Here is a 23309-nt window from a genome sequence, read left to right on the forward strand (position 1 = left end):
TGCAATTGCGGTAATAATCTGATTATGAATTTTGTCAAGCTTTTGCTCTGTAGTTAGAGTGGCGAGCTAATCCGAATTCTTTGAAGGCATGAACGTTTGTTTCATTGTGTTAGTTTCGTCTGTTTCATCAATTCACCATTCTTCTTCATCGTTTGGTTTCACCCAGAAAGGAAGAAACGTGACGCAAAGAAGCAAGATTTTTAACTTTGGGATACTTACGAAAATGTCCTGAGTAAAATGCAGTCGTATGTCTCGTACAAATTTCAAAAAATCTTACCAAAATTGCACACTCTTTGCTAAACAAACTTATTCTTACCTGTTGGAATCAAGTACTTGTGTCCACGAAGAGGAATGAAGTCTTCAGATAAGAGCGGATCTTGCAATCTCGGCAGAACACGATGAACCGAAGGCAGCAAACGCAAATTAAAATACAGCTTGAACCATAGCTTGACACGTCGGCCTATCAGCAACTTCCTCCAACATTACAAACAATTTTCTAGTTACGTAACCATTTTGGCAATTGTAGGCATTTGCGCAGGGTGTCTGAAAAGCAATTGTACAACCGATGACCAAATTAACAGTGGACGAATTGTCCATGCCAAACCTCTACTGTTTGAATCTACTTTATGCACAGTCAGGCTAATCGGGGCTGGACCTTCAGTTTAAAGTGTGATCCGAACCACTAAGAGCCTCCACCGGGTATCGAACCCGGGTCCCCTTGATTACAAGGCGACGACACAACCACTGCGTCATCGAGGAGGTCCTTATATACTGTTTGGTTTATGTATATATGTATGCACTGTATGTATGTATATATATATACACACACACACACACAGAGAGAGAGAGAGAGAGAGAGAGAGAGAGAGAGAGATTAGTTCTGATTATTTATTTGACGGAGAGAAGCGGTTTCAGGGCGAATTGAAAGTTTTACAGACGTTACCTTGAGCCCAAAAGAGCGGTTTCATGGGACAACACTGGAGAGAAAGACAGCCTCTTCACATCCACCACAAGCATTCATGGCATGTAGTAATGCAGTGTGTGAATTAACGGGGGGATGCCAGGGATTCCCCCCCTCAAGAATTTTCATCCCCGGAAGAAAGAAAATTTTGTAATCACTGCCAGGGATGTTCTTATCCCCGCCAAAGGAAAAGGAATGGAAAGGATATTTAAACAATTTCTGAACTATGAATGAAACACCACTGAAAGAGTATTCGGGAAAACAGTTAAGTAACCTTTAAAATAATTGCATTCTACTTCGTGTCTGAAGTTCTATTTTTATATAACCCATTGTTTATTGTCGTTGTGTGCAAAGGTTTTACAAAAAGCTCTCAGGGTAACGCTGTTGCTCTATCGGTTGTCAAATAAACTGCCGCCATGGCAAGATGATTTCTTCAGCTTTATTCGTTTGGAGGTACGAACATCCCATTTCTCGCCGCACACCGCCATTGAGTGGAACGTGCAAGAGATATTTGGTCATGTTTTCTCGGTGTGAATAGCTCTTTTTGTGTATGGGTTTTCTTAGAATGTAAAAATACATCATCAATTATAATCACTAAACTGAATAAGAACTTTCTTAGGATTATTAATAATTCCCACTCCCTTCTGACAATCACGGACTTCTTACATACCGGGTGGTTCAAAAAACGGTCACAAATCGTGAGAAATACACATCGAATCGAAAAACTAAGAAATACGTGTTTAATAAGTGAAAGAAAGCTATTCAATGATATCACACTTGATTCCCCACCCCCGCCCCCTGGGGGTGGGGCGGGGGCAACTGTGAAATTTTAAATGGAAACCCCATTTTGTATCATTGAATCGAAAAGAGGACTTCATTCCGAGTCTAACAAGCTATCAACCATTCTCCTAGCTTAATTAGGAACGGAGATATGGCGATTTTAAATTTTCGCATGGTAGACCTCCTTCCATATACTCTATTGAAAGGTCTTGACGTGCAGATTCCGAATCTCCAATCGCTTTCACTCTAGCTCAAATAGGGGCAGATCGTCCTTTGATTTTTTTTGCGGTTCTATGAAATTTTCACTTTTTTTTTTTCTCTCCCGCGAAAATTTAAAACCCGCATATCTCCGTTCCCTAGGAGGATGGTTGATAGCTTGTTGGACTTGGAATTAAGTCCTCTTTCCGATTCTACAATACAAAATGAGGGTTTCCATTTAAAATTTCACAGTTGCCCCTCGCCCCACCCTCAGGGGGCGGGAGTGGGGGAATCAAGTGTGATATCATTGAATAGCTTTCTTTCACTTATTAAACACGTACTTTTTCGTTTCCCGATTCGATGTATATTTATCACGATATGTGACCGTTCAGGGACTTTTGGACCACCCGATATATAATATGTATAACAACATCAAAATTACATGAAGAGTTTAAAACATTTCTGAGAATGTTCAACCATCAAGGTAGAACATTAATATTTGTTAGCACATTTTCAATAATTTTATTTAATAATTCAATAGGGCTATTTCCGTATGTAACCATTTAATGTCCTAGATACTTCGTACTGAAGGCAATAGTAGAGTTTACTAACATATACAACTTTGCATAAAAGAAACCAAATTGTTTAATTCGCACCCTGTAATATGTAGTAAGTAGCTTTAGTTTGCTAACTATATAACGTACCCATATGGAAGTTCGGGTGCAAACAGGTTCTTGTAGCTTTCTCTCTACAACAGTCTGTATTCATTGATGATGCCAAAAGTGTAGCTGGCATTTCCGTTCATCTAATACGACCCAAATAATATACAGTATGGAGCTTCGTTTACTAAGACACTGTAATATACTCCACAGACACAAATCAGAAGATTCATTATTCCAACACTATTGGTCAGGACCGTACCCAGGGGAGGGGCCATGGGGCCATGACTCCCCTCGAACCATGAAATATTTAAATATGAACCTACAAAAAGCTACGATAATAGCATCGACAATTTTTCAAACTTGTAAAAATTCCAATTTTGTCCTTGCATAAATGAATGTGTTTGTTGTGTAGAGAGGCACGTTACGTTGTCCAAATCCCTACCTGGGCATAGTGAGTGTATTCCTTCATCAATATCATCGCTCACCCTAACCGTCGCAATTAGACAAACTTGTCAGAAAAGCAATGCAAAACAACCTAGTTCAATCAAACTCACAGCATTTATGGCCTTCTCTTTGTTCCAAATTTTCGGATCTAACCCCCCTCCCCTTGTAAAAAAACAAACCCTGGGAACGGGCCTTATAGCAACATATACTACTACTTGTGTAAGGCACAAGTCGATTGTAGATTTCATCTTCATTATTATCCATTAACTTCGGGTAAATTGTTTGGAGCTCATGCAGAGAACATTTTCACAAATTTATGTTGTGGGAACAACTTTTTTTCACACTTTCTTAAGGACACCTCAGTGTAGACGAGAACAAGAACTACTGTACAATCAAGGAGGCAGCCTGGGGCATCATCTTCGACATGTTTCTTGTAGAGCTACGTGCAAGAATTCATTTCTGGCTGCAAGAGTCATTGCCTTCCTTACCACTGAATCCGAGCACGTATCTTGTAGTAATAACTGACATTTTCAGTCACTTTCCTTTGCTGACGGCTTGTAAAAAGAAGATTTTTATTCTTCTGAGGTTATTTAGGGGGATGGGGGGACATCTTTAAGTTACACTTAAGCAAGAAACAAGTTTCATATTTTTAAAATTCATTTTCAGTCAATTTCTTGCAAGATTTGTGGGCAAAGGCAGGCAATGTAAATAATTAGATAGTATGAAGACAGGCACTTGAAGAAGACATAAAAATAAAATGCGGACCCAAATTGTCAGTAAACATGAATAGTTTTCTCAGTCAGTTAGACACTTATTGACTTGAAGGTTTAACATTCTATTGTAATATTATTGTATTTTTATTGGGTTTCTGTTTCCTTGGACTAATCGCGACGATGATGTTGAAATTAAAATTAAATTAAATCGATGAAGGAACACGCACAAAACAAAAGATAAAGAAAGCGAAAACAAGCATTTTTAGACAAAAGTGGACATTAAACTTGGAAAAAAGAATTTATAGGCATTATAAAATCGCCATGTCAATCCAGAAATCATGAAATGAGTTTTAACATTAAAATCTATGTTTTACTAACTCCTTGGTTTTATTAAAGGATAATTTGATTTTTTTTCAAATATCTGTTATGTTATTGTTTAATGAAATGGTACAGAAATACAGAGAATTTTACATTGATTAGGTCTTTTCATTCCATTTCTATTTCAATCTTAGAATGTTTTCATTGTGGATATTATTATATAGCTTAGACTATCAAGACACAGCAGCAGATATTTATCTTAAAATAATTAATCATTTAATACAATTTATTGTTTCATTGCAAGTAAATGATGATGGATTGAAACAATAACGGTTTTCTGCATTTTACAAAGGAATTTTACATGAAGGGTATGTTAAAAAACAAAGAACATTTAAATTGCATAATACTCGATATTACATCTATAAAATACAAGTACAGTCAGAAATTATTGGATGAAACAGTGATTTTACATGATATAATTTTCATCCAGCTCACTAAAGACATCTCTAAGGCGGAAGGTTAGCTCGTTGTTTCTGAACATTCGACCAAGCCTTTCTTTGTTAGGATTTTTTACATCAGCTTCAGTAATTGAATCCATATCTGGAGTGTCTTCCTTTTTTGTCATCATTACGGGAAGGACGACGCACGCCGTGGTGAATGCAAAGAGGGTTTTCCTTTTGATTTCCCGTTGCAGAGCTTCGAAGGTGAACTCACCCACCTGTGCTCCCAGTGCTTCCACGGTTCGAGCAAAGTTGCTGTAATATAACTCCAGCAGCTCTTGTAGATGTTCACTTCTAACTTCCTTGGTCGTGCTGCTGTAGATGAAATTGACCAAGTCCAAGGCTGGTGAGGCGTAGCGTACTATCTGGAAGTCAAGAAGCTTTACGTCCTTAGGAACATCCGTACCTGCTTTGGTCTCGTATGAAAATAGGAGATTGTTGAGCCAGAAGTCGCCGTGCAAGATAACTGACAAAGGTTCTTCCGGCACGAACAACTCCACCAGGCGATCAAAGACTTTTCCCTTCAGACTTTCAAACTTTTCAACCACGTTCTTGCAGCACGGAAACTGCTTGACGAGAGACATTGAGCTGTAAATCTGGTGCTGAAAGAAAGGCTCGTACATTTCTTTGCTTTGCTCACAGTACAGTGTTTCCTTGCACCAGCTTAACTTCTCTTTAAACTTCTCTGGTTCCTGAACCTTCATGGCGTAAGAGAAGGCATGGAACTTCCCCAGCTCTGCAAACACCAATCGACAATGCTGATAATCGAGCCCCTTTAGCCTGTCCGCCATTTTGTACCCAAGAGGCCCCAAATCTTCCAGTACCAGACAGTCCCTCTGCTGATCCATAAGGGTGTAGTAGCATCGAGGAACACTACACAACATAGCTCTGCCTCCATGTTCCCTTTGAAGTATCTGAAACTCCGGGAATATGACTTCATACATGTTTATCTCTTTAGTGAAATAGCACATGGTATCGATTATTCTTTTCCTAACCTCGTTCCTTGGAACACACTTTATCACCAACTTGTATACCTTCTTTCTGTTGACCACCTCTGCTTCAACTGTCGCTCTGTACACAATGCTGCCATAGTTATCACCTACGTCCGTACCTGGATAAACATCGCACTTCTGGACTTCAAGGTTTGGATCTGCCAATCCATGTCTCAGCGCCGTTGTCAGGAACTTTTGGTCCAACCACGAGTGGTCATTGGTTGACATATTGGCATTCCTAAAATGAAAAAGAAGGAGAATTCTAATTGGTAACGTAGTTGATTCTTTTTTTCATATTTCAACCCAAATTACTTGAGCTAAGAAGCAAATACAAATGTATTTTTGTTATTAAACGTCGCTTTTCGGCCACTTCTGGCTAATTGCAACTATTAGGGTGAGTCATGATATGATGAAGTTGATGGAGAGACATCCATAAAGAACATCCATGTCCAGGCCGTGTTCGAACTCGGACCCCTGGCGTCGTAGCGCGTTGTGCTAACCACCCCCCACGGCAAAAAGCAAACGGAATGAAGGAGAAGGGTTAAACACAAATTTGTCTCTGAATGAGTAACTCACGTGATCAGAAGAATCGACTCAATTCCCCTATATTGTGGAACCACAGGCAAAAGAGCATCGTATCCCCGCTAAGAGGGGAGAGGCAGGGTGGACCATGCTTCCTTTTGACCCGAGTTGAATCGATGGAGGGAAATGTGCGGGAAGACTTTTGGCCGAAGGTTATTTTCATTGTGGTCGCTCTGTGGTAGACTTAATAGTTAAAGCTGCAAAGTTGACGCAACCAAAACTTTGCCATAAATAAGATTTCCTGATTAGAACAAAATAAATTAAGATAAACTGATTTGTGACTATCAACAGTGCCTGTGCTCAGATCGTAGCATATTAGGCAGGGCTTATGGACTTAGGTTGCGTCCATCCAAGTTTTGTGATGGAAATTTGACTTAATAAACAATACAGCATTGGGCGGAAGTTGATTTCAATTTGTGACTACAACGAATAGGGTACTAAGTATTATTTGGGGGAGGGGGAGGAAGGACAATATCCATCTCTTACACGTTATGCCTTACATTCTTGTGTGGAATTGAAGATTAAACTTTGGGGGTGAGGGCATATAACTCTTGAATGTGAGTGTTAAATTTTAGATTTTCACGTTAATATTAGTTAGATGAGACTGAGCAGTAAATTCATTTTTTGAATATCACTTAGATTTTTTGGTGAATTCTGGTGTGGGGATTGATTATTACTTTTAAGGGGGGGGGGGCAATATCTTCTCTTCAATGTAAAGAGTGAGTCTAAAATTAGCATGGAGATTAAACATCGCCGCAACTTGTGAAAGTTTTGACTACCTATTAAATTAATATTCTGGCTAGTTTGGAAAGAAAAAGATCAAAGAATGTTTTTGCTCGCTTCGCTGGCAAAAGTGCGTTACACAATACGTGTACGCATTGGCGGCGATTAAGCTAGCGGTCGCCTCCTCTCCTTTTGCCAGTTTGGGCACCAAACTGGCCGCTACTCCGTATATGGCGTTTTGAGGAGGTAAGTACATTATTTTAATGGTGTTGTTCTATTAGAAATGTTATTGTATTGTCGATTCCCTGCATGTTGTAATAATTGTACAAAGTGTACTGTATAGTAACACATTCTAAATATCAAACTCGCATTTCTAACTTCTTCCTCCCCGATGGCGCAGTGCTAGTGTCGTCGCCTTGGAATCAAGGCGTCCTGGGTTCGATACCCGGTGGAGGCACATAGTGGTTCGGATCCCACTTTAAACTGTAGGTCCAGTCCCGATTAGCCTTACTGTGCATAAAGTAAAACACCAAATCAATCAATCAAGCATTTCCAACTTCTTGTCACAGGAAAATTTTACTTTAGCAAGTGAAATTTGCACTTAACATAAATGCTATGTAATTGTTGTTATTAATTACAAAAATGATAATATTTATCCCAAGTAGAAAGGGCACCTTATCGCCCCGACCTTAGAAATTTCTGGCTACGCCTTTTGATGCCTCGTGAAATAACAAAGTGAATCGGTTACGGGAAGAAACTAGTTTTTGGTTAACAGGCAACTACAGCACGAATATTTAGTGTGCCCAGCTTGAAATTTCTATCTTTAAGTTGAAAACAGTTTGTATTAAACAGTCAAATTTTTATTTTAGAAATCTTATTCTCCGTCTATGATGAACAGTGTTTAAACGCACGTGTGTAATTTACTTTCTAACAAGTCAGATTAACTTAAGTATTTATCCAATCAAAGTACTTGGATAATTTTTTTTTAAAAAATGGAAACAAATTATCAACATTCAAATAAAAACCAATTACTGCGTATTTATTCAAACTATATTTTGGGGAGTTTATGATAAAACAATTCTTTTGGGGGGATTTTGATGAACGAATTTGAGGGGGGATCCGTCCATGGCATTGGGGGATGGGTGTCCCAGACATTAGGAATAAATTAAACGCCGAAAATATGATATTGGAGATTCTGATATGTGCGTATGTACGTATGTATGCAACTGTGTGCGTGTGTGTGTGTGCGCGCGCGCTTTTGCTAAATAATGTTTCCCGGTGCAATATTACATTTCAAGGCTTGTTAAGATCGTTTTATTAAATATGTGTGTTAGTTAGTAGACTTGTGTTTTCTATGTTTCTCTGATCACATAAACGCTGTTGCAAAAGAGAAGGTAGCTCCCAATGTTTATAAAATCGTCTAAGATTAGATAAAAAAGGTTTTCGCTTTGTAATAAGGCTGAATGTCATCGCTAAACGCAAATGATTTGTGCATGCAGAACTAAAACATGTGTGTATGTCGCTCTCCGTGGGGAGCGACCAGTGTAAAGCACCACAAAACTACATATCAGAGGTTCGAACCTTGAAAAAGCATGGGGTGTGTCTGTCACGTAATTCATAAGTTCATAATCATCTCAATGTCACAATTGGCCTCTTATTTTCGACAGAAAACTGACTTTTAGTCTCCATAATGATGAAATAACTTAAAAAGCCATGAAAAACTCTTGGATTAATTTACAGACTTATAGACACAATATTTCTGTCCTCCTAAAGCTTCTTTACAACGTACTTTGTACCTATTCTTCAATATGATTTCTGGATTTGGTCTATGGCCTGTGTAAGCAATATCAAGAGAACAGACAAAGTAGTACACTTCTTAATCAGAATAGTTAACATAAATTTAGATCTAACATTTCATTTCAAAATCATGAATGGACTACTTTTCACTACCGAACTCTTGCCACTTATTCATATCCGAATCCCACGTACCAACTGCACATGCCGACCTCTGTGTCGCAGTGCATAGCACAGGGGTTCGAATCTCGGCTTGGGCATGGGTGTTCTTTGTGAGTGCTCCTTCATCAATTTCATCGTATCATTACTCATCCTCATCTTTACTATTAGCCAAAAGTGGCAGAAAAGCGAAGTAAAATAAGCCAAATCAATCAAGAGAAATGTTTTACTTTATTTTACTTCGCCTTTTGTGCCGCTTTTGGCTAATTTGCAAAGATGGGGATGATTGATGACATGATGAAATTGATGAATGGACACTCACAAACATCCATGCCCCGGCCAGGATTCGAACCCGGGAACCCTGGTGTCGATGTGCTAACCACAATGACTATTTTCACCAGGTGGTGAGGCTAGCTTTTGAGCTGTTTTCACCAGGTGGTGAGGCTAGCTTTTGAGCTGTTTTCACCAGATTTTAAACTGTATGTGCATGATCTGCAACCTGGCCTGCTACACGTTGTAGATGTGGATGAAGCTTATGTTGGTGTGCATTTATTTTCGTGCAGGAGACAAGTACTTCTTTTTTTTTTGCACATCATGGAGTTGAAAAACACTGCAAGGTGTTCTGATGTAGACTGGTGCTGTTAGTATGTCACATGACATAAGTACGAAGGGATATTACCTTCCTAAATGCTTTCGTTGTTAGGTTAGGCAGGTCAGGTTTAGGGTTTTTAGCATTTAAATCACTTCGGTAAATACTCTCCAACAACTGGTCATGTAATTTCTGGTCTTCAGCACTTTCTGCTATTCTCACTACCTGGTGATAATAGTGATAATATAATAAGATAAAAGACAATGTTATGTTATGATACATGTTATTATTTTGTTAGTGAAAATAGCCCTACATTCTGTTCTCAGCACCTGGTGAAAATAGACCCACATGCTATTCTCAGCACCTGGTGAAAATGGCCCTACATTCTATTCTCACCACCTGGTGAAAATAGCCCTACATGCTATTCTCACCACCTGGTGAAAATAGACCCACATGCTATTCTCAGCACCTGGTGAAAATGGCCCTACATTCTATTCTCACCACCTGGTGAAAATAGCCCTACATGCTATTCTCACCACCTGGTGAAAATAGACGCACATGCTATACTCACCACCTGGTGAAAAGAGTCACAGCCTTAAAAAAATACTAAACATGTTGTTGAAATTGTCATGTGCAAATTGTTCTCTTGGTTTTCACAAATTAGTAACTAATTGTGGAACTGCATAGTTTCCTGCAAGGTCATAAAAGATGGTCTACGGCTACCAGTTTTCATTGTACACGTATTCGCCACGGACATCGGCAGACAAGATATATTCGGTCGAGATATTAAGTATCCCATTATAGTAGAACCTATTGTTACTTCAGTTCAAGAAATTACATCCTTACACATGTGATAGTTTTCCATCAATCAGCAGTTGTCGAACAGATCGATTTTATAGTTAAGTGGAACTGACCAAGATATTGAATCTCACATCTACTTAATCACACACATCTGTTCAACTTGGTGAAGTCTCACATTTGTAACTCGAATGATTCCGGATATGTCACAGCATTAAATATCCACCCACTTTTAACTTTCGATTGTTCGAGCCCTCAATAGACAGACGAACGGGTTAATCAAAGTAGTTCATATCCCGTTAAATTAGCATATGACAGTAATTATGGTCACATTTCCTAGTTTTCGAGATATCGTGAGGTCAGTTTTCAGCGATTGTTGGTTATCGGCGCGCTATGACTCCAGGGGTTACGGGTTCGAATCCCAGACTGTGCATGGGTGGTCACTGTGAATGTATTCTTATCAATTTCATCATATCATCACTCATCCTCATCTTCGCAAATTAGCCAAAGGTGGCACAAAAGCGAAGTACAATAAAACAAATCAATAATAATAATAATTTTCATCAATTTCTTCATCACCGTCTTCATCGTCGTGATTAGCCAAAAGTAAAAAAAATGCAAGTAAAATAAACCTATAATTAATATTTTCCTCTCTACTTTCAAAGATTTTTCGTGAATGAGGTGTGTATAATTTAATAACAAAATCAAATAACTATGAACTTGAGTATGTTAAATGTAAGAAACAAAAATATAGCAGTTTTGTAGGATTGTCACTCGTGTAGTGGCTTGAGTAGAAGTCTCTTCCAGGGTTACAACAATAATAAATTTGCAAGAAAGCAATAGTTTCTTAATTGGTTTGTAATAATAGTAGCGTTGTACAATTACATATTATGTCACGGTCTGATCACTCCTTGAAAGATTTCCGGCGGCGCCATGGTTCTCATGGACAGATTAAAATGAATGACAGCACTGAAAGAATAGTAACATTTATGAGGAACCTAACTCCACTATTGGAAGAACGTCCTGGTTCAAGCTCCGTGAGCGACAGGCTAAACTAGACTACTTAAATACAACTATGGACTCTATTAAGAGCTCACCTTGAATAAAATTCCTGCTAACTACGTCCCCGACCTCCAAAACGAACACAATGTCCAGCTGCCTCACGTGATTGCTTTAGCTCCAAAGGTCTCCTGCGTCATCATTGCATCCAGCCTGTGAAATAACTCCCTAGGGCATCAGTTGCGTAATATCCGCTGTGAGCGCAGAATAAGTCTTCGGGAGAGGAATTCCCTTCCTTGCTTCCAAATGTGAGCAAAAAGCAAATATCCTGATATTACGATATCTTCATTGTAAATAAATGGGGAGTGAAATGCATTTCAGTATCATTACACAAGGACATAAGAGTCGACCTTGGTGGCGTAATGATGGGGAATGGGGGAGACGAGCAATTGCAACAGCCTCCTATCTGAGGTGATACATATTCGGAAATTTCTTCATTTTTAAATATATATATATATATATATATATATATATATATATATATATATATATATATATATATATAGTATATATTTGGAGCTGTTTTTATAGTGCAACACTGATATATTCCATGGATACTGGCATATTCGTAATTTATGCGCAATTCCTTTTAACGAACTGACGATATTAGACTTTGTATTCCTCTTATTTGATGTCGCTTTTTTCTACTTTCGGCTAATCGCGACGACGAGAATAAATGCAAATGCCCAGAAGTAAATGCAAATGGGCCTCCCCGATGGCGCAGTGGTAGCGTCGTTGCCTTGTAATCAGTAATGGAGGTACACGTGGTTCGGATCCCACTTTAAACTGTAGGTCCAGTCCCGATTAGCCTTACTGTGCATAAAGTGGACTTAAGACACCAAATCAACCAACCAACCGAGAAGTAAATACAAGTGCTCATAAGTAAATGCAAGTGCAAAACAAGCAAATTGAAGTAAATTCAAGTGCATTGAAGTAAAAGCAAGTCCATACATATAAATGTAAACTCTCATTGAAGTGATCGCAAGTGTATGCTAATAAGTGCAGGTGGAGAAGGAACACTCATAAGGTACAGTTACCCAGACCGGGTATTGAACCAGGAATCTTCTGTAACGAGAATTCTGCACAGCGAAGTTCAGCTCATCACTTGGGCTGTATATGACAGTAAAAACATTTGAAATATTCCACGTGATTAAAAGTTATCAGGGCTGGTCAATAGTGGAAAGGGTAATTTCACATCAAATTACCCTGGTCATCCCAACCACCCTCACGTATTGCCTAGAAATTTTGTGTACTTGTAAACTTTAAAAAAAAATTAAATAATGAAGGTATTTGAACACAACAAAAGTTTTAAAAGAGAACAGTAATATTCTTAATACTAATAAATCATTGTTGGTCCTTGGTTTTGATTTTATCATCACTTTTTTTTAATTGGGGGTATAATTTATTTTCATTTACAGTTTTTCACGATAATTTATGATTTATTTTTATTGCCTTTATTTTATCTTTGGCTTGATTAAGTTCTTGCTTAGCTGAGACAAATCGTACTCCTTTCCCCATGCAGACATACACTAAATAGATAAAAAGAATAAAATACATGATGTCTTCAAAATATATCAAACCATACTCCGGAAGTTATCGTTAAATTTTTATGACTACAGTTGCATGATTCATAGCGCAGTTCACTACACTGATTGATATATATTTGGGTTTCAAATTCAAAAACTGTACCTTCGATACCACAATATATACGTATATTTGCTAGTTTGAATGTTTTAAGTCAACTTTATGCACAGATAGGCTAATCTGGACTGGACCTACAGTTTAAAGTGGGATCCGAACCACTGTTCAATCTGCCTCCACCCAATATAAACGTGTGTGTGTGTGTTTATATTGGGATATAGAATGTATGCATTTACCTGTTGAGAGGTTGGTGTCCGCTCCACCATATTGAGGGGAACGGTCACAACATAAGAAAGCAAATATATCCTCAAGACTTCCGTCTAGAAATAAATAATAATAATTATAATGAACGTCGGATACAAGGAGGTTAAGTAAGGCAGTGACTACTAAAAGAAGAAATCATGCAAATGGTCAGAAATTTCTAGGCACGTAACTGCGACAAGGTATACAATTACTGAAAATATGGCTATTTATAATAAATGAACGACTTACCTCAGAAATCGGTAACTAGTATTACGGACTGTCAAAGTAGGTGAGGAATGTACTCCATTGGTCTTTACGTGGCAAAATGTCGAACAAGATGCATCTGGTAACAAGTAATTTTAAAATTTGCCACGATATGGCTGCATCAATATCATACTGCTTTATCTATATGTCAGTATTCGAGCCTTCTTTGAAGGTCATGATTCCTGCTAGTTCATCGCATTACATAACTTCTTCCTAGCAAACAATGATGACGACATACAAACAGACGACATGTGCGCAAATTGCCGATATGAATTTAAACTCTCATCTTTAGATAATGTGATTGAGTCCATTGACTGAGGAACGTGATGAATACTAAATGGATCAATGGATGTGTTCTCTTTAAGTTATTTGTTCCCGTTAAATGATTTTTAGAATGTCGTTACAGAAATTAGTTTGGGGAGTTCAAGGATCACTATGTTATGCTTCTATTAGGCCAACAATTATCAAAAGAGGAACAGCTTAAAGTGTAGAAGGGTTCGATTTTGTGTCATCCTATTTGGGGATGCAATGATGAAATCACACCATTGATTTTTTAGGTGTTTCTATGGGCACGTTAAGGGGATGAGGTGATTTCTTGATTGCCACAATGTGCAATAATTCTTGAAATAACATAAAGATAAAAGGGTGATCGTCCCCGTGACGTCACCATCAATTTATATAATTGGTACCAACTAGGGAAAATATCATCCTCCTACAGGTCGATCTTGTTACGAGGATCGAGGGGCATGATTCACATCAACTTTTACACCAAGGTTTATTGGCACTTTATTGCCTGTTCTAGATGCCTAGGGAAGGAGGTGATCGCTCCCATAATCTCCCCACGTTTAATTGCGTGTGATTTTCCGGTTAGAATGACGTAAGTGTTCCTTTAAGTGTAATTATAGGATCTCAGGTTACTGTTTGTAAACAGCTAATTCATGTCCTCAAATATTTTCACGAAACCTAACGCGATATTTGAACATTTGCAGGCACAAGTTTGAAATATTATTATATTACTGTCGGATTAAAAATTATAGATACAAGAGTTTGGGCTGCAATTAAAAATTAATAAGTAGACCTACATAAAAACGAGTTACATGAGAATTTAGCATATCCAAATCTGCGTTAATCTATGCTAACGAAATTCTTTTTTGAGTATGGCTCCTATTTTTATTGGCGCGAGAAAAAAATAAAAGGGGGGGGGGATGTTATTTTCATTTTGCAAATGATCGCTCTTTTTTGAAATTCTATACATGAAAAAGGGTTGTCCGATCGTAATGAAATTTTAGTATGGTGCAGGCAGAAAGGTTTCGAATACAAATAGTAATTTTGAAATTTTCAAAATGTCAAAAAACAGTTTTCATCAATTTTGCGAAAAAAAAACCTTTTCTAAGTATTGGGTAGTCTAGTCCTATAAATACAATATTGGTCTTGTTTTGAAGTTCTTTGCATCGGTTTTTAAAAAGCACTATCATTGTCAATTCACATTGCGAAATTCATTTTATACAGATTTTCAATCAGCGGAGTAAATGTGTATGCAGAACGTGACAACGCGGCACACAGCGTTCTACGTTGAACCGTGAAAACTGGAGGCTGGCGCTGCGAGTCAGTTCTTGTAGTGTTGCCATCTTCCATGTACACAGTTACTCCGCTGAATAAAAATCCGTATAAAATCGATTTCGCAATGTGAATTGACAATAATAGTGCATTTTAAAAACAGATGCAAAGAGCTTCAAAGCAAGACCAATATTGTATTTGTAGGACTATCCAATACTAAGAAAAAGTTGTCTCGCAAAATTTATGATAACATTTTTTTTGACACATTTTAAAAATCTCAAAATTATGATTTGTGTTCAAAACTATCTGCACCATACTAAAATTCCATTACGATCGGACAACCCTCTTTTTATTTATAGAATTTCAAAAAGAGCGATCGTTTCCAAAACTCAAAATAACCGGCCCTTTTTTTGTTTTCGCGACGACAAAAAATAGAAGGCATCCTCAAAAAAGAATTTGGTTAGCATACGTACACTAACGCAGAATTGTATAAGATAAATTGTGATGTAACTCGTTTTTATGTAGCCGGCCCCCGTGGCGGAGTGGTTAGAACATCGCGCTGCGACGCCAGGGTTCCCGGGTTCGAATCCTGGTTTGGGCATGGACGTTTGTGATGTCTATTCATGAATTTCATCATGTCATTACTCATCCCCATCTTCGCAAATTAGCCAAAAGTGGCACAAAAGGCGAAATAAAATAAAGCAAATTAAATCAAATGAAATCGTTTTTATGTAGGTTTAACTAACTAACTCCCTAGCCTTCTTAAACCCGAAGGTTCATGGCTGCAGCAACACAGGCCTTCCATCTTTCCCTATCTTGAGCAAGTTCTATATACTCTTTTCCATCCCTACCGATTTCCCTTAGGTCCATCTCAACGTTGTCCCTCCATCTTCGTCTTGGCCTTCCTACAGGTCTCTTACCATCAGGTTTCCCAACAAGAATCCTGTAAACTCCTCTTTCCTCTCCCATTCGTCCCATTTATGTAGGTCTACTGGTTATTTTTAATTGCAGTCTAAACTGGAGTATCTATAATTCTTAATCCGATAGTAGGCAATAGGTGATAGGCACGGTGGCATATGTCGGCGAAAAGACGAGAACGTCGACCAGACAGATACCATGTGTTGTTGCATTCCAAGGCCGTGTCTATCATCTGTTGTCTAACATAACAATATTCCAAACTTTTTGTGAGAATTGTATTAAGTATTATCAGATCTATTGACTTGCATGCATCATAAGTGATCTCAAATTCTATTCCAAACCAACAAGACAGTACAACAGCAAAATTGAAAAATAGTTCACATTCCTAAGGTCAAAAACAACTTTACATCTTTGCAGAAACTGCTCTATATAAATATGATCGAATAATGTGTTAGGAAGAATAGCTAGGCATATTAAGTCCTTTTGTAGTAAGTGGGTATATTCTGGTCTTTTCCCCAATTTTTCTTCCTTTCTAACCTGCCTACTTGGATAGTTTTTTAGTGCCTACAAATCAGTGCTCTGTTGATCACGTAACATAAATTGCGAGTCTAAGAAGATTGTAATCGATACAGCACCTCCTCTCAAAATGCCGTGTATTCTACAGGATGGCTTACAAACCCTGTCCGAATGCAGGGTTTCATTTTGGGAGAAGCAAGGGTCGACAACAGTTTGCCTCGGAATATTGACACCTCAGACACGAATCGCTGCAGTGGAAACTTGTAGTAAAGTAACTTGTCAGCTTATTGTTATTGCCAATTAACGCAGTATATGGAAGTTTGCTTTTCGACATATAAAGTGTGACCTTCAGTCTTTCTTTTACCATACTTACACATACATCACACTGCACGAATCTATTTTGCCATTATATTCAAAATATTAGAACTAACTAGCATTGAAAGTAACAATTTGAAAATACAGTAGTCTTGCGTTAAAAAGAAAATGCATCGTATCTACTTAGCTAAAAAAAAAAATATTTACACATAAGAAATAAATATTTCTAACATAACACACACAACGTTTAATATATCAATGACTTTCTTTTTTAAATAATATATAATGTTTTCAAAAATAATTTTAATGTATGTAATTTTTTAGCGCTACTGTACATATAAATGATTGAAAATGAAACAACCTTGATTACATAACAAAATCGGAGATATTGTACATGATCGACAAGAATATGTTTATTAAATACATTCTAGGAGATTCCGTCTCAATCATGTAGCTACATACACTCTCTCCATTATTCTAACACTGCAGAACAGAAAGTTCGATAAACATGACAATGCGCTAATTACAGAGGTAAAGCAGAAACTAAAAGAAATTAATCTTAAAACTTACAAATAATGATAGTGTATCAATACAATATTATATTTACATGACATTGAAATTAAAACTTTACTCTACCATCCAACTCGCATACAATGTCCCTAAGTCTGACTTTCAATTCTTCATTTTTGAAAAATGAATCAAATTTTTCATTGTCTGGATGTTTCAAATCTTCTTCCGTCAGGGAATCGAAATCAGGAACATCTTCTGGATTTGTTATCACAACAGGAAGAATGGTGCAAGCTGTTACAAAACCAAACAAAAGCTTATTTTCGATATCTTGCTTCAAATCTTGAAGGGAGAATTCGACAACGAAACCCAGTTCTTCTACAGTGTGCACAAATGTGTTGTAGTACGTTCTGAGTAGTTCTTCCAAGTGATTATCTCTCAGCTGCTTAATTGTGCTTGTGTAGATGAAGTACAGAAGGTCCAACGCTGGCGACGCGTAGCGGGCGATTTGAAAATCTAGGAGCATTGTTTTCCTAGGGATTGCACCATCTTCTTTATTCTCGTATAGAAACAACATGTTGTTTACCCAGAAATCACCATGACCAAGAACAGACAGTGGTTCCTCAGGCTCACATAATTCTATAATCATGTCAAATATGTTTTCCTTGATACCGTCCATTTTCCTGACAAACTTTTCACACTCCGGTAGAGACTCCAGAAGCGACAACGACATCTGAATCTGTCGGTCTGCGAAAGGAGAATACATCTCCTTATTCTTCTCACAGTATACAGATTCCTTAAAACGTTCTGCCTTTTCTTTGAAATTCTCGAAGTCATCACATTTCATTGCGTAAGAAAGAGCATGAAACTTGGCTAAGTCACTCAGCACCAAGCGGCAGTGCTTGTAGTCCAGTCCCTTCCTCCTGTCAGCCATCTTGTACCCCTGGACAGCTAGATCGTGAAAAACCAGACAGTCCCTCTCATTGTCTAGGACAGTGTAGTAACAATGTGGAACAGAGGAGAATAGTTCCTTGCCAATCCTCTCTTTCTGAAACTTCAAGAACTCTGGAAATATTACATTATACATTTCAATTTCTTTCAGAAATAAGCTCATGTCATCGACGAACCCTTTTCTCACCTCATTCTTTGGAACGCACTTCACCACTAGCTTATATTTCCTCTTCCCATTTGTCGCCTGAACCTCGACGGTTGCCCTGTACACGATACTAATGTAATTGTCTCCGACATTTGTCCCAACATGAACGTCACAGTTGATAACTTCCAAATATGGGTCCGATTCTCCATGACGCAAAGCGGCTGTGAAGAATTCCTCATTTAACCATGAGTGATCATTTGGTGGATTTCCTGTCATCCCGAAGAATTGTTTCGCCTGTAATGATATCGAATTTAGCTGTAAATATTGTTATAATTAATTATAAAATATTTACTTAAAGAGGATTGCATATACGAGAGAAACTAAAATTAGACAAAGAATTTGGTTATCAAGAGGCAATGAATATTGATTTGTCATCGTTACTAGTAGGATGCTGCTTCATTTCCCCAGTTAGTCCTGAGTAAGATGTCGATGATTGATTATGATTCGGTTTAATTTACATCGCCTTACTGCCACATTGGCTAATAACGACGATGGGGATGAATGGTGGTAGTATCAAAGGGATGAAGCGACACATGTTGACAACACAACACAAACTCCCACAGAAGCCTGTACTGACTGTGGGATCCAGGCCCTAAGCTATGATGGAGCGGAAGCTAATATTTCCTGCGTCTTTAGCGCTAGGACGCCAGGGGTCCCGGCCTGGGCATGGTCGTTTGTGAGTGTTCATTCATCAATTTCATCATATCATCACTCATCCTCATCTTAGCAATTCGCCAAAATCAGCAGAAAAGAGAAGTGAAACAAACTGAATCAATCAATCAATCCAGCCTCATTACTCCATCGAAAGCTATTTTACAAAATGCAACATCAGAGCACATAGGTTCACTATTAACTTAGTGTCTTGAAAGAGGATAACAGGATTTGTATGACGTTACATACAAATTTGAAGGACACTTTTGAATTTTATTTAGCTCTCAACTAATTGAATGAACACACACAGATTTATTTTTATGTCTCGATAAAAAAAATCAATAATTAAGATCCTGAGTCATTGTCTTGAGGAGATAAACGCTCAGAAATACCCTAGAAATAATAGCATTGATAGTAATCCATTATGAAGTACCCAGAACCTTGACTGTAACCGAAAGCATATTCATGATGTTCCTCTAATGTAAACAACAGGCAGGCACAGAAGGTTGAAGAATTTCATCTACTGGGAATTTTCAGATGGCTTGATAAGCTTTGAAATCCTCATCCTGATAGTTGAATATACCCAGCAACCATGGGCATATTTGTATGTGCTAGCAACCAGATATATGGTGAAAAAGTACACACAGAAAAGTAAACGTTACATAATACAAATTCGTTCACACAAAGTGCAAAACACATTAAGCGAAAAAGCTGGAGAATGTATTGAGAAAGTTAACTATATTATTTTGGTTGCTTCTAAATGGTCGCTTCTAATTTGCAGAATTTTCATTGCTACTGCATCCAACGGAGTGCTAGCTGAACACACAGTTTTTAGTGCATTTCTTTATTTTGTTTCTCCCTACGACATCTTATTATTAGGGATGGTACAGTCACGGACACTTCTGGGTTGTAATGACCCCATTGAATTTCAGTGTAATTGTTGTAATCCAGAAATGTCCATGCCTGTACTGCAAGGAAAAGTATACAAATATCGTACTATATGTCTGAAATATGACACACCACGTTTCACCTGGTTTCAACCCACCTTCTTTAGAGAATCAGGCGGGTTAAAGTATTTCAGTGTGAAAATGAATGAATTAACTGTGGTAGCACTTTGGTTCGCTATACTGGGCCCCTAATAAGTGTTCATGTTTCAAAAATGCACCTGAATTGAGTTTTCAACTGTTACTTCTGCTCTTTAAACCCTTAACGGAACAGGCGTGTTTTTGCTGATAATCTTTCGAGATTTAAGGCTTTAAAACGCGCCCTTTTTTTTTTTAAAAAAAAAAAATTTCAACAGGCTCTTGGGGTATGTGGATATCTGGGGCTTACAACATCTTGAGCCATCCGCCTCCCTAGACAGTTAATATATGGTACATTCCAGCAGAATGTCGACATGACATTAAAATGTTGGTACATAAATAATAATTAGATGACCCGTGTATGGTTGCAACAATCCAGAAACAGGTGGTAGGTAATACCACAGACCACGTCACGTGATATGTCAGTCATATGGTTCGTTGAAGGAAACGCGTACACAGTTACCCCGACAACGCTCTAAATTTCTTCACCAGGTTCGTAGCGAGGGACAGGCTAGGGGGCTGAAGTCTAAGGCGAAATTAACAGTTTTTTAATTTACTTTTCAAAATGTTTTTATAGAGAGACAATGAAGTCAGAATATGCGACGTGAAACTTACACTTTGGGAGAGGTGTTACTCAACCCTTGTTCCCATTGTGTATTTTTCAAGTGATGAAGTAACTTCCCTTTGCGTGATCACTACCTGAAAATACATTCAACTTGGTACAAGATGTTGTCCCCTATTCAACCACAAAAGGATCTCTATCATATATCCTTTTCGATTTATCATGTTGATAAGGGGTTCCCCGAAAGTGCAGTGGTAACATCGTCGCCTTGTAATCAAGAGGTCCCGAGTCGATACCCTTTGGAGCCACTTGGCACAGTGCTTTTGCATCACACTTTAAACTGTAGGTCCAGTCACGATTAACCTTTTTGTGCATAAAGTGGACTTAAAAGGACAAATCAAATTCAACGAAAAGTTACAGTGTGTTACCAGAATCCTAAACCTAGAAGTAAAGAAGATGATTTTATTTTTCGCAAAGTGATCTACGTTTTTAAAAATGTTCTTCAGACGCTAAGACATAACTGGAATATTCTTAAATATGCTAATTTTTTGTTGATAAGAAATGCAAACTTTAAATCTTTAAATATAACCTATATTATTTTCTATGTTTCTCTTTCTTAATTTCAGAATTTGTAGGTAATGTCACAAACCCATGATATATGAAGAAGATATTGAAGAGCGCTTATGAAATGTCTGTGCTTGGTATTCCGGTTTGAGGGGTGGGGGAGGAGCCAAACCACAATCTTGCCTAGGAAACAAAAATACAGTGCGTCCATTTCGATCTGCAGCCGAGAGATCGGGAGAAACGTAGCGGGCGGCGCTGACGGAGATGCCGACATTTGAGGCCTGTAATGCCCGCTTATTTTTGTGGACATCTTGCAAAACGAGCACTAACCTGTGTTATAACACGCAAAAGTTCTTCTGTAATTCTTCCAAGTTCCACCCTTATATACACAAATAAATACGCTTTAGAAATTATATTAAGAGCCACAGATAATACTCTGTAAAACATTTTAATCATAGTTTTGACCAGTAACGTCCTGCTTAAGTTTATATCCTTGAAAGAATTTTGTGTCGATGGGGATCGTTTGGAGGTTTCGAATGTGCAACACTGTATCAAGATTACGCTGCAGACGAACCGTTAAAAGCTAATGGTGTTCGTGAGCTTTCTTGCAATCCGAAATCTCCTAGCTCAAGTTTTTTGTTCCTTCGCGACTACAGAGCTGTGAATATAGTGGCAGGCAGATGTAAACCAAGAGCGTGTTAATTTCGTACTGTGCGTAAGAGTGTTATTCTTGGTTACTTGCCGTTACTTGTTTGTGTTATTGCAGTGTGTATGTGTGTTGTGTCAGTCAGACGATTGGAATGCCAGCCGCAAGGTTCACGTTAGAACAAAGAATTTTTATGTATGACACTTACGTGAAAACAGACTCGTGTCGAGACGTGTGTAGGCAATTTGTACAGAAATTCCCAGGCGTGTAGGTGGACATCACTTTGAACAACTCTTATAACACAGGTTAGTGCTAGTTTTGCAATATTTATATAAATGTCTGCATATGTCCATAAAAATATGCGGGCATTACAGGCCGCAAATGTCGGCACCTCCGTCAGCGCCGCCAGCCACGTTTCTCCCGATCTCTCGGCTGCAGATCGAAATGGACGCACGGTATATAGCAACGATGCTGTTTTTCACAAAGGTCCAATTCATTGCACCTTTGGGTTCTAAATTTATACTTACGCCCCCTAATTACGATCTTACCCTTCCCAGATAGAAAATTCTGAATAAGGCACTGACTGCGTGGATATAAGTTGCGTCCGTTACAGATTTTTTCACGGAGGGAAAAGCAAGATATTTTTTTCACGGGGCATATTACCTCGATAATAGTGTTGCTCCCTCAAGAAACACCACTTGAATTTGAAATTACCGCATTAATGTAAATTACTATGACTGAAATCAAATTATACGTGTTAAATATGTACTTTTAGGTTGGCATTCGATTTCTAAGGGGGAGATGTGGCCATCCTTGCCCCCCCTTCCCTTCCATGTCCCTACATTATTATACTTTCACCTAGAAATTTAGTGTAGAGGAATCTTATCGCCTGTATTAACGACATTATACTCTAAAAAGAAAATAAAGCGATTAAACTTCAAAGCAACTACAGGGGTAGGGGCGCAACCACTTTGGGCATTGCCATTCCCCAACCTTGGACGGAAATAAATTCTAGAGGGGCAATCATTGAGGTAAAAGAAAGCAAGACTAGTAGAATCTAAGAGTATCAGGACAAAAGGATACTCAAGATGGAATTAGTTTTCACGTCTTTCTTGCATTATTTCTTGCAGACGGCCAAAAGCACCTGCAGGATGGCACAAAGGGGCCACCATCGATATGAAATTTTATACAAATTAAAATACAATTCCCAAAATTTCTTACTCGCTTCGCTCAAAATTTCTGCTCTTCTTATTCAGAGTCATTGATAATGGGCGGCGGGAGCTGGCCCTGGGTTCCGAACGATCTACATGAAAAAAAAATTGTAAAAGAGAGTGCCATGGCGCCCCCATGACATTTTTTGTGCCATATTAAAGCAATATTGTTTTCAGTTTGCAAAAATTTGGATATAAAATATT

The 23309-nt window shown here is 38.1% G+C and overlaps 2 protein-coding genes and 1 long non-coding RNA gene across 3 annotated transcripts in view; 1 reads left to right on the forward strand and 2 right to left on the reverse strand.

Annotated features, from left to right (window-relative positions):
- Nucleotides 1–23309, forward strand: part of LOC145988669 (uncharacterized) — a 91009-nt gene that overhangs the window by 13452 nt on the left and 54248 nt on the right. The gene's annotated exons all lie outside the window — the stretch shown is intronic.
- LOC145988668 (uncharacterized) lies at nt 4225–13511 on the reverse strand. The gene is made up of 2 exons (XM_083123732.1): nt 13406–13511; nt 4225–5806 (listed from the first exon to the last, which is right to left on the reverse strand). The coding sequence occupies exon 2, from the start codon at nt 5794–5796 to the stop codon at nt 4543–4545; it is 1254 nt and encodes a 417-aa protein (XP_082979858.1). The 5' UTR covers nt 5797–5806; nt 13406–13511; the 3' UTR covers nt 4225–4542.
- Nucleotides 17006–23309, reverse strand: part of LOC145988940 (uncharacterized) — a 135299-nt gene continuing 128995 nt past the window's right edge. Inside the window, exons 3-4 of the mRNA XM_083124246.1 lie at nt 19929–20008; nt 17006–18623 (exon numbers count right to left, since the gene is read on the reverse strand). Of these exons, the coding sequence (XP_082980372.1) occupies nt 17346–18623; nt 19929–20008 (1358 nt within the window). The 3' untranslated portion in view covers nt 17006–17345. The remainder of the gene's footprint in view (nt 18624–19928; nt 20009–23309) is intronic.

The sequence above is a fragment of the Lepisma saccharinum genome, chromosome 6 (genome assembly GCF_977018435.1).
Source record: "Lepisma saccharinum chromosome 6, izLepSacc3.1, whole genome shotgun sequence".
NCBI classification, from domain to species: Eukaryota; Metazoa; Arthropoda; class Insecta; order Zygentoma; family Lepismatidae; genus Lepisma; species Lepisma saccharinum.

Coding starts and splice junctions, on each gene's coding strand:
- LOC145988668 (XM_083123732.1), bottom strand. CDS start 5,796: ATGTCAACCAATGACCACTCGTGGTTGGACCAAAAGTTCCTGACAACG.